Source organism: Ochotona princeps, chromosome 18 (assembly GCF_030435755.1).
Source record: "Ochotona princeps isolate mOchPri1 chromosome 18, mOchPri1.hap1, whole genome shotgun sequence".
Classification (NCBI taxonomy): domain Eukaryota; kingdom Metazoa; phylum Chordata; class Mammalia; order Lagomorpha; family Ochotonidae; genus Ochotona; species Ochotona princeps.
This window is the reverse complement of record NC_080849.1, coordinates 33,562,177-33,574,539: the sequence shown is the minus strand read 5'-3', so window position 1 is coordinate 33,574,539 and position 12,363 is coordinate 33,562,177. Positions and strand designations below refer to the sequence as shown.

The following is a 12,363-nucleotide window of genomic DNA, read 5'->3' as shown; positions in this document are numbered from 1 at the left end:
TTAACCTACCCCCAGGCTAATCCCCTCCCCCTCATCACTCTCCTACAAGGAATTTCATTGTAGATACAGAGTGGTAATAAATTCACGTTTTGCATGCCCTCCTTGATAATAGCGCATTGATGATACTTCTCTTTCTTCTTCAAGGGCCATGATAAACCTGTAGAACCATCTAGTTAACCACAAAAATCCTAAATTTCAACAGTGTAAATTGTTTTTAATACAGAGATAATCCTTCCTGTTTGAGACAATTTTATAGACAAAAGAAAGAGCAATTGAGTGAAAGTTAGTTTTTCTTCTTTCTGCAAATTAGCGTAATGGCTTTCAGACAGTGGAATGAGTGGAAAAGACGCACTGCAGAGAGACAAGCATGTGCGGTGGTCCTTGACCCTGTGTCATCTTTGAACCTGTTGCCACATCAGCGTGTCTGCTGCTGGAGTGACATTATTTCACAGGGCGGAGACAGTGGTTGAAGGTCCTCAGCTGCTGCTGCGATTGTTTTTGTTTGTTTACCTAAAGTTGTCAGTAAGGGGAAAAAAGGGAACAGCAGGCGTGTGTAGGACAGAAGGCAGCACAGGCTGGTGATGCTGCCTTGCTGCCTTAGAGCTGCTTGCCTTTTCATAACAGCGTGTGATTTACTTTCCCCAAGTCTGGTTTCATCTTACGGGATTTCAAGTTAGAAGGCTTAGTGAGAGCCCAGAAAGCAGCGCAAAATAGTGATCCCCGCCCATTGGTTTTCTGAAAACCAGGAGCTGTCTGCTTCTGATTAACCCTTTGTAGCCTAAAGGCAACTTCCCTTCTGTTCTTACGAAGTCTTAGGATACTTCCCTGAATCACAGGGGAGGACTGTTTTGAGACATGTTTACCTTAAACAGAGTCTGATTTTCTTCCTAGACTTGGGACTGCTGACTGCCTCAGTAAAGCGGGAAGATGCATCACAATGTTAGTCGGTTCACTCTTTGGCAGAAGATAGTTGTTAATCGAAGGTGTATCACGTGGAGTGGGAGTTGTGAGTGTGGGATGTATGTGTAAGTTATTTGTTCACTGAATTACTGTAGGAGTCCTGAATAGAAGACGTTAGGTTTTAATCTTTTTGTTCCCCAGAAGATATCCTTAGAAGAAAGAATCCAGGCAGCATTGTATAGTAACAAAAGCATTGCGTAGCCACCGTCTGACTGATGTTAGTATTAGGACTGCTTTATCTTAACTATTCATTTGTAATAATTTCAGTATTTAAGATCCAAGGAGGCATGGCCATTATAAGGAAGCCAAGGCTTGCTCTTTTTTTTTTTTTTCTTTTTCTTATGGAGGTTTGTGTTTTTCAGTTAGCAGTTTCTGGAGCTCCCTTGGACCTGTGTTATCTGATTTCAGATTGAGTAATTTATGCCATGGCCATTTAATTTGGCGAGAAGCTGGCCATGACCAGAAAACAAACTGTTAGGAAATGGTCCAGTGTTAAGTTTGCGTTTGTGTGTCTACGTGATAATTTTGGGTTCATTCATCTCTTGCCAGTCTTAGTTGTTAAGTAATCTTGTGTTTCTCTTTGCACCATTTTCTGAATCTTGTCTTTTTGCCACGCTCATAAAAACAGATACTGGTTTTGAAGGTGATGCTTAAGGCTTTGGAATTCACCAGGAACAACCTCTTTTATATCTTCTGCAAGAAGGACAGAGGGCCTGCACTATGTACAGGCTGCCAGAAGTTTTTATAGTAATACTTTGTATCTAGGCTCTGGCTCTTACCATTAAATGTGCTTTTTATAGAGTACCAAGTTATAAATGTAGTGCAGCTACGGCATATTAATCTTACTGCAGAGATTTAATGAGGCAGTTGTTTTGCGATGGACACTATTGGGAGCCGAGAGCGACAGAGTTTTACTTCACCACTGAGCTGCAGAAATATTCCTTGCCTGGTAATAATTATAACCACATGATCTCTTAGTTTTTCTTTCTTTTGCCAGTGCTTTTCCATGTGAAAGTGGCTTGGAAGGAGGTCCATTTCTAGGCAGTGAAATGGATTGGAAATTGGGCTGTTTTCTCAGTAGTTTGACATTTTCGCTTTGATCAGACATGGGATCTTGGTTGCACAGAGAAAAATATGTAAGATGAGTTTCAAGAATACAGATCGTCTTTGCCAGTCCACTGAGATGGCTTTTAGATATTCATTACTTTTACTTGACTTTTATATAGGTTATAAAAAGTAAATGTGGTGAAACCTCATTTTTACATGGACAGAATAGAATTTCTGCTGGTTGGCCTTAAACTGATCCCACACTTGAAATTAATTGAAGTCCATGGGTTTATTGCTTCCAACACTTTTAAGCCAGTGCAATTTTTCATTTTCCCCAAAGTTGTAATTTTATTAAGACCGGGTTGTAGCTGTAACAGTCCTTATGAAGAGGAGTGTAAGAAGGAGGAAAGGACTACCTGCCAGAGAACATAATAATTGGAATATCTTGCCTCTTTAAAATTCCCATTTATAAGTAACGTTAATAAAATTGGAAACAGGAAGCTGCCATTTATTTTTGTAATAATGAGTGTACCTATATTCCCAAGTTCAGCCTGCTGTTCACATCACTCTCCTAGTCCAGTGCTCCAAAGCACTTTATGTGGCAGCGATAGGCTGGGATGTTGGGTTTATCAGGTAAGACCATTGGTGGTGCATGCAACCTGTTCCTGGGGAATCCTTTGGCACAAGGCAAAGAGGATGGTGTCTGTAGTCATGGTACAGTTTGTAGCTGCAGTGTGGAGGTACAGGACTCTTAAAATACTGGCCTTTGGGTGAGTTTATAGCCAACACGGACTTGGAAGAACAATTGTCCTTCATGCCGTGCTCTGGGGGCAGGGCAGTACTTACAAGCCCAAACCTTGTATTTATAACCCCTTAGGCTGAAGTCAGAGGTTTGAATGGCTAGCAGAGTAATACAATTATTTTTTATGATGAGATCTCAAAGGACTTTGTAAAAACTACATCACTAAGGCCATGTGCAATTACTGAAGTGTAGCCACCTGTGGGAAGGAAATGGTCGACCATGGAAGCTTTCTAGAATCTTCCTACAGCAGCTGGCATTAGGAGCAGAAACCCCTAAGACAAATAAACACATCTTTCAGATGGGCATGGAGGAATTTTTCATGAAGCTGGGGATTGGAAAACTCCTTCCAAGGAGAGGACGGAGGTTCCAGTGCTCATTACCCCAAGGCAGCATAGGCTATAATCGAACCCACCTCCCAGAGGATCCCTCTTAAGTGTTGACCTAAAAACAAATTTGCCAGTTGGCCAAAGCAAGCATCCTAAAGTCGCAACAGAAGTGAGTAAGCTTGACTGACTTTAGTCCCTGAAGGGTTCTGTCTGTAAATGCAGAATAAGTAGAAGCAAGATCATTTTTTATTAGTCTTAAAAATGACCCTCATTTTAGTAACCAGCCACAGTGTCAGAAAGCATGAACTGGGGTCATTCTTTAGCTTTTAAGAGCCCAAGCATCTCGCATGCTTATTTGTTTTGGTATTTCTGATACGGGCTTCGTGTGATGTGTCCAGCTTCTTGAATACTAAGGAAGGTAAATTTTTATCATTTTTTTTTCCTCTGCCTACTACTGGAAGTATTCAGAGAGGCTTCTTATTTAAAAACAAACAGGTCTGCAAGCTTAATGTGCAGCATTTAAATAATCATATTAAAATTCAAACCTGATCTTGGCATTTCCCTGAGTGCTGTCAGGTTTTTTTGAGAAACTAGCAACTCATGCTAAACAACTCATTGCATGCAGTGTGTCCGTGCTGCCTCCCAACATGTATTTGATGGCTTTGGGATCAGTGTGTCATACATGGGATGGCTGTTTATTTCCTTGAATTGCTCTCTGGTTTGGCAGTCGGTGTTTTAGCACTTGCTTTTCGTTTTTGGAGCTCTTTGGACCATTCTCCATTTCTTGTGTCTAACTCTAGCAGAAACATGTGAAAACAGCAAAGTCAGATGTGGTGGATCGTTTAGTGTCAGTTTTGGAAAACGCAAGCATGTGGGCGCTTTTTAATTCGGAGGTAGCCGCTCTGTTATTATTTACAGAAAAAATACCAGTAAAGAACTTTTTAAGGTCCCCTCTTTCTCCCCCCCACCCCCCCTGCCGCCCTTCTCACCATCATTAAATAATATTTGCTAAGCACTCACCTGGAGACAGTGCTGTGCTGGGCAAAGTACAAGACAAACGAAAAAGATCCTGTGATTACTCCCCGAGGAATAAGCAGTCTAACTCCCCGTATATTGAAACGGGCACTTTGTGGAGTGTTGAAATAATAATTTTCCAGATGGCAAATCAACCCAAATTACCAATTTACTTAAATACTATGTTGTTAAAAAAAAAAAAAGCAACCAACCAACAAACAAATGAAGCTACTTGCTCTTTGAGATGAGAACTCTGCTTTTTTTTCATGAACTCAAGGATTATTATATATGTGTTGATTTTGGCATAGCAATCATTCACAGGGCGAGGAAGACTTTAAGACAACTTCTAGACAACGAAGGGAATATAAGTGACTTGTAGCAGTACGGTTTATAACCAGTGCTGTTACATTGCAGAATTAGCAGAACACACTTTCTTTTATCCTGCAGGGTAGCAGGATATGGCGTGGTAGCATTTATAAACTTTTCTAAGAAACACTTGGTAATTTTTATTGGGTGACTTCTTAATTGTCACATATCAAATATTTAATCATTGTTAAGTATTATATATTTTAAAATTTACATTTTCAAGTTTATTTTCATTTTGTTTGAAAGGCAGGAAGACAGAGACAGACAGAGAACCTTGATAGTACTTCCCAGACGCTGGTAAACAATTGAGGCTGGGCCATGCTGAACCAAAGCTTAGAATGCCATCCAGGTCTCTGACATGAATGGAAAGGACCTAAGTGCCTGAGCCATCCTTCATGTGCTGCCCTCCAGGGCAGAATTAGCAGAATTCGAAGTAGACCTGGGACTTGAACCAGGCACTCTGGTATGGATTGCAGGTGAATCAAGGGTTAGCTTAACCGTTCTACCAGATGCCTATTCTGACATGTCTTTGAAAATCACCACTTTATCTTAGTCATATTAAAACTGTGACTATACATATTGAAGGTATTTCAGAAAGTTTATGAAAAAATAAAATCAAAAGATGTTGTATAAAATTTTTGAAATTCTTGCCATTTTTCATGGCATCCATCTTCCATGAAATTTTGAAGACCCTTTCATATTTTTTAGATATCTTGGTAAACTTCTCCTTTTTTCTTTGTTTTGCTTTTGTAGAGGCAGGTGGAGTGAGGGAGAGGCAGAGAGAGAGAAATACTGAGTTCTCATCTACTTATTCACTCCTTAAGTGCCCACAAATAGGCCAGAGCCAGGAGCTGGAAACTTAATCCACATCACCCATGTAGGTAGCAGGGATGGAATAACTTAAGCCATCACCTGTGGCCTCCCAGGGTCTACACTGACTGAAGGTGGAATTGGAAGCTGCAGCCAGGATTAAAGCCATATGTGCTGACAGTGGAACAGGGTGTCTCAGTCAGTAATTCAAAGCGCCTGCAGCAATACAACTCTTTTGTTACAGTTTCATTGACTGGTTAAGACCTAGTGGAAAGTGGAAATTCCTAGTTTGGTTTCTGCTGCTGCTGTCCAGCAGCGGCGACACTAAAAACGCCGAGTCATACTCTTGGAGGTCCGGGGAAAACTGGCAAAAGCGGCTGTGTTTAAAACCTTCTCTCCGCTGCTCCTGTACCCATTGGTCTAAGCTTTCCTACCCGCTTCTTCCGCCACCCTTCCTCCTGTTTTCCACCACCCTTCTTCCCATACTCTCTGCTTCATTCCCCAGTCTCCTCGTCGCCCCCCAGTCTCTGCGTCGCCCCCCAGTCTTCTATTGTCCATCTGTTCCAGTCGTGCCCTGTCCCCTGTCTTCGTCCGTTCCTCCGTCCGTCCATGTCCGGCTTTTACCAGCTACTTTTATATCATTTTTCCACCAATCACTTCTCCCCGTGGTCCACGGGGCTATCTGATAGGCCAGCAATCGCAGCGGGGGAACTAGCCTATCCTGTTTACCTGCTGGCGAGACAAATCCCGCCTCCTGGCCCTCGGCCAGCCGCCATCTTGTGACCACCTAACATACACGTGGGGTCAGCCGCTCCCCACAGTTTCACTCCGAGACATTATTTCTAATGTTGAAGATTTTTTTTTGTTGTTAGAAATTAGTATACTATGGATTCAATAATCGATTAAATGTTTCTAATTTCCCCAAAAGAAGCATATATATATTATCCTCCTCCTCCTTCCTCTTCAACTCCCCCTCCCCACATCCGCCCTTCCCCCATCCTTCTGAGTTCCTGTGAAGAGGAAACCCTGGCGTCAGGATGTTTGAGGTGTCCTCTCCAAAGCACATCAGGGAATTTCGTAAATAATCAAGGTAATTCACTGGACTCTAAGTAAACACCTTATGTGTAAGCCTGCTGTTTGTTTCTTATTCTTACGGTTAAGATGGAACTGTTTTTAGTTTTCTCAATATGTGTTCAACATTGATAATGCATTACGCTCTTCATAGATTTGGTTTCATATCGACAATTTTGAAAATAAGAAATATGTGAATGTATTTACACTGGAATTCATGTGTGTAACACTGTGCTACTGTCTAGGTACAGCTTATCTTGCTATTGTCTGTTTAGCAAATAATTTGAGTGTGTCTAGAACAATTCGTAAGTAAAGTTCAAATGTTGTGATCATGGTAGTTAACCCAGCTTATTCTAGATTTTTGGCCAATTCTGGTAATTTCCCATGAAAGAGTATATTTAGCAGATAGGTATGGCAGCGCCTGCCATGCTGGCATCCCATAGGGGTGCCAGTTCACGCCCAGAAGCCAGTGCTTTGCTTCTCATCCAGCACCCTGCTGATGGCCCGGGAAAAGCATTGAAAGATGGCCAAAGTGCCTGGGCCTGCCACCCCTGGGGGCATCTAAAAGAAGTTCCTGGCTCCTGAAACTTGGTTTTGGTCAGGCCCAGTACTGGAGTCAACTAGTTGTTGGAAAATCTCTGTCTCTCTGTCTCTTCCTTTTCTCCCTTTTTGCTTTCTCTCCCTCCATCCTCTCAGTGGCTCTGACTTTCGAATAAAGCTTTCTTTTTTAAAGGAGTTCATTCGTGGTTGTTCTTTTTTCTTTGCATTAGAGTTTGTTTAATTTTAAAAGTGACTTATCCCTTGTAAGTAAAACCTCCTAAAAGGTTATGAAAAAGTTGACAAATTTAATCCTAAGGGTGGATGCATTATTTGAAGGGAAAGCAGGAAAAGGGCTACACGGTGGGAAGAAGGGCGAACTCTTTCAGGAATCACAAACTGAAAACTTACCAGGAAGGCTCCCTTTTGATCATTCAGTCAGAAAATCTGCTGCGCAGCCCTCCTGTTGCAGCTTCAAGGAGAACAGTGTTTCTGTTTTTGGTAGTAGGAAGATTAAATGTTACTTTAAAAGAAACCTATCTTTGAACCCCATACTTACCGTCTTGATTTTCTTTCAGACCCCAGCTGTAAACTTGAAGACAAGACTGAAGATGGAGAGGCCATAGATTGTAAGAAGAGGCCGGAAGACGGGGAGGAGTTGGAAGACGAAGCTGTGCACAGCTGTGACAGCTGCCTCCAGGTGTTTGAATCACTGAGCGATATCACAGAACACAAGATTAATCAATGTCAGCTGACAGGTAAACAATACTTATTACTGCTTGTCTTCTTACACGGTTCTATTTCTGATTTCTTTTAGTTGGTTCCTTTATGTGCTTTTTCTCTTCCAATTATTTCACTCCTACCCTTGAATCCCCCGGTAAGCCCAGAGGTGCTTTTGAAAGAAATCTATGTTGACTTTGTAGGGCAGTGTGGTGTTATAATCCTGCTTACATTTTGAATTGCACCTAGACTTTAATAGCTAATGCGTGAATTTTCCCTCTCTATCTCTTTGACTGTACTGATCTCATGTAGGAACAGAGTCTTACACTGGATGACCAAAATGCAGTAAAAACAAAATCCATTTGTATACTTTTTTTCAGAGAATTGTAGCATGTGTGAGCTTATTTCCTTTTAGCTTTATTTATTTAGTGTTATTTATTTTAGCTTAAATATCATGGCCTCAAGGAAAATGTTTTGGAACCTTCTCTGCCTGAAGTCAGCTGTATTTTTTGTTTTCCAGATACTTGACCTTTTCTTCTTCTTCTTGCTTTTCTTATTTACTTAGTTGGAAGCAGAGAGACAGAGGCAGGGTTCTCTCCATGGCCCACTCCCCAGAGGCCCTGAGACCCTGGGGTTGGCCGGGCGGAAGTGGGTGGTGTCAAGTACACAAGTCCTTGCGCTATGACCTAGTGCCTCATATGGTGCCCACTAACAGACAGCTGGACTCCAGAGTGGAGCAGGGACTTGAGTTCAGGCATTCCATGATGGAATGCAGATAGTCCAAGACGGTCTTCACTGCCCTGCCAACCACTCCATCTCTATTCTCTCTTTAAAATACACTTGGCTTGGTATTACAATTTTTTGTTATAACACTTGGTATGTGGGTGCAGTGGCATAGCACACTAACCCTCCTCCATGTGTGCCACTGGTTTCCCACATGGGTGACATTTCTAGTCCTGGCTCTTCCACTTTTGATCCAGCTTTCTGCCTATGGACTGGGAAAGCAATAGAAGATGTCTCAAGTCCTTTGGGCCCTGACCCACAGGGGAGACCCCCGAAGAAACTCCTGACTCCTAGCTTTGGATTGACTCAGCTCTGGCTGTTACCAGCCATTTGGGAGCAAACCAGTGAATGGAACCCCCTTTCCCTTCCTTCTCGTTTCTCTTTAAAATCTGCCTTTCAGATAAAAATGAATAAATTTTTGAATGAAAAACACATTTGGCTCTCCATTCCCATAGGTTTTGCATTCATGGGTTAATCTAAGTAGGGGCTAAAAATGTTTGGAAAAAAGATTGTGTCTGTACCAATGTGTGCAGGCAATTTTTCTTGTCATTATTCTGTAAACTATACTGAATATACTATTGATATAGTATTTATGCTGTAGTAGGTATTATAAGTCATCTGGAGATGTGTTAACAGTCTACACAACAATGTGTATAGGTTGTATGGAAATATTACTTATGTCTTTACATAAGGGTTTCTGCATCCACAGATTTTTGGGTACCAGAACCAATCTGGTACAATTGCTGAGGGATGACTGCGTATCCGCAAGAATGTACCATCCCAGCCAGAGTTGGGGCATTTTAGATGTCAAAAATTTCTTACCCTTTGAACCTGCCAGTGTTCTTCTTTCTTGCTGTTTTTCTTGCCATATGCGTGTGTTTCTCACTCTAGTTTTCCCGGCACACATTTTTTCTTCAATCCTATATAGGAAAATGCGTGTGTTAGGCAAGTGGTTCCCCAAATATTTTCTGTAGAATATTTATGTTTTTGTAAGATTTTAATTGCTGTTCCATTATAACCAGGTTTCCTGGGTAGATTTTGGGGGTAAATAATGGATTAAGCCTTGTTTAAAAGGACTTTTTTTTTTCCTAAGTTAATGTGTACTGGGACTTTTTTCTCCAGAAGGGAGCTCAGTAAGCAAGTGGATTAGGCCACAGAGTGCTCTCCAGGGAGTCCTTTTATCATCTTTCAGAATGTAAATTTGAGAGTGCTTTTGCCTATGTCCCTTTTGGCCAAAGTGTTTTTGGTGGTTTTTACTATTCCAAGACTGAGGTTTAATTTTGATTTTGAGAAAATTCCAGATTCAGAAAAATTATAGAAATAATACAAGAAATATTAAGATACAGTTTACCTGTTTTACTAATTGCTTCTATTTGACTCCATTGTTTTGTCTCCTCTTCCAACATTAACCATTTCTTTCATAATCATTTGAGAGAAAGTTGGCAACACCAGACTCCCTATTAATACATCCTGTGTATTTTGTAAAAACAGATACATTTTCTTACATAACCCTAGATGCCTACCAAAACTGAAAAAGGTAACATTTAATCCTGGGAGATGTGGTTATCTAATCCACAGTTCATGTTTACATTTCAACAGCTGTTGGAGAGGGGGATGGTTGGTGGGACTTGGGATTTGTCAAGTCTCTTATCTCCTTTGCATTGGAGTTGTTTTCAGCCTTTCTCTGTGTTTCTTACCCATGAAAGTTTTGAAGAGCACCTTTCTGTTACCTTCTCGAATGTCCATCGCTTGTGTCCTGAGTACATTTGGGCTATATACCTGCAGCAGGAAGACTAAAGAACTGAGGGCCTGTCCTTCTCACTGTGTTGGATCAGGAAGTCCGTAGTATTGCTTTGTATCAAGGTTGATGATAACAGCACTGACTATTGGGTTAAATTATAATTTTTCCTTTGTATACAGTAAGAAATTGTGGGCAGAAACTTTGATATAATATAAATATCCTCATCCTCATGGAATTCTTACCTGTGATTTTGGATCCATTTAACTTGATAATTGCCTTTTTTAAAAGATGCCCTGGTTCACCTGAGAGGACCGAGACAGTAAGAAACTAAGGTGTAGGAACTAGGTTCTGTCCTTGTGACAGGTGCACCCTTGCTCACAGACCTCTCAGTGCAGAACAAGAAGATGCATATGCATGCTTTATACAGCGTATGGAAGATGTAATAATATAGTTCGACAATTCACACAAAAAACAGAGCTTGCATATGGATGTATTTTTCTTAATCTATTCAGAGCCTGGTGTTCACATTCACAACACTAGTTTAATCCAACCTGTGATTTTTATTTTTTTCCGTTTTCTGCTGGTTGCTTTCTTCTTAAATTAGAAGCCTTCCTTCATTGTCAGTGTTTACTCATATATTTGAGCCTAAAATACTAAGTTGTTTTGGAATTGCATTCTCATTAGCGCTATGAAAAGCAACCCAACTATTGTCTTATAATTGTTATTTTATTATTTTAATGCAATGTGTACGTATATGAAATCATACATCACAACTACACAGTGTGATTAATTTTGACAAAATGCAGCTGAGATGTTTCTTTTAAGATATGTGGGTTTTTTTTTTTTTTTTTTTTGCGTCCCAGGAAGTTTTCTGCTTGATTAATGATGTTCCATCAATATTAACTAGTATTTATATTGTTGAATCAAAGATCCCTTTTGCCTGTTCTAGAGTTTCTCATCCAAGGGAGCATACAGGAGTCACTTGTGTGTGTGTGCCACCTTTGTGTTCAGCATAATGCTTCTGTAATTCACCAATATTATTATGATTTTAAGTAGCTAATTTTTACTGTCGAGTTGTTTCAGCAAGTAGCACTTCTGATATGGTAAGAATTTCAAAGTTTGTTTTCTGTTTTCTTGTTTGTTGGATATTAAAGTAGTGAGCCCTCTGCAGTAGATTTTTGGGGTGTGTGTTTCATTTCTCATGGGTCAGTAATGTAAGAGTATGATTGCTGAGGTTTTGACTGGAGTGTGTGGGAACAAGATAGGGCGGTCTGTGTGAGCCACTTCTGAACCTGTTTCCAGAAGTGGACACTTTTGCCCTCCCATCAGGATTATACATGAATCTAGTTGCACATCCTCGCTAGCATTTGTGTCATTAATCATCTTAACTTTGCCATTCTGTTGGGTGTGTATTGGTATTCTTTGAGGATTTATTTATATTTTCTCGCTCATTGGCATTTTAATTGACTTCATTTTTATGCCTATATTTTTCCTCAGAACATAAGCATTTGAACAATCCCGTTAAGTGCAGATAATTGGTAAGGTGTTACCTTGGTGGTTAGAGGAGGCTTTTATTGTATCAGCACTGGCATTGTGGGAAAACAGAAGACTCAGAGCATAGAAATCCTGTTGAGTGAGCCTGACTTGACAGATATATCCTTTTTTTTTAAGATTTATTTTATTTTTATTGGAAAGTCAGATATACAGAGAGGAGGAGAGACAGAGTGGAAGATCTTCCATCCAATGGTTCACTCGCCAATTTACTTCAATGGCTGGAGCTGAACCAATCTGAACCCAGGAGCCAGGAGCTTCTTCTGGGTCTCCCACATGGGTGCAGAGTCCCAAGACTCTGGGCTGTCCTCGACTGCTTTCCCAGGCTGGATGGGAAGTGGAGCTGCCGGGATTAGAACCGGTGAGGACTTTAGCTGCTAGGCCACGCTGCCGAGCCCTTGGCAGATGTATCTTAAGTGGTTTTGTCTTATGTAAGTGGTTTGTCTCTCAACTGAAAGGCCACTTTGTGATTCAGATAATTTCAAAAACTTTGCAAATCCAGTTAGTGTCTGCTTTTTGCTGACTGCCCACCATATGTTATCCTTATGGGACAGCCTGATGAGATAGCAAAGGAGGTTATTTCTGTCTCATACAACTTTGATATTATCTGTCTAGAAGATGCTGCATTTCCCACG

The 12,363-nt window shown here is 40.8% G+C and overlaps 1 protein-coding gene across 2 annotated transcripts in view; it reads left to right on the top strand.

Annotated features, from left to right (window-relative positions):
* The window catches only part of ZNF521 (zinc finger protein 521), a 285,548-nt gene that overhangs the window by 25,191 nt on the left and 247,994 nt on the right, over positions 1 to 12,363 (top strand). For both annotated transcript variants that reach the window (XM_058676974.1, XM_058676973.1), the window contains exon 3: positions 7,512 to 7,691. In XM_058676974.1, the coding sequence (XP_058532957.1) occupies positions 7,512 to 7,691 (180 nt within the window). The remainder of the gene's footprint in view (positions 1 to 7,511; positions 7,692 to 12,363) is intronic.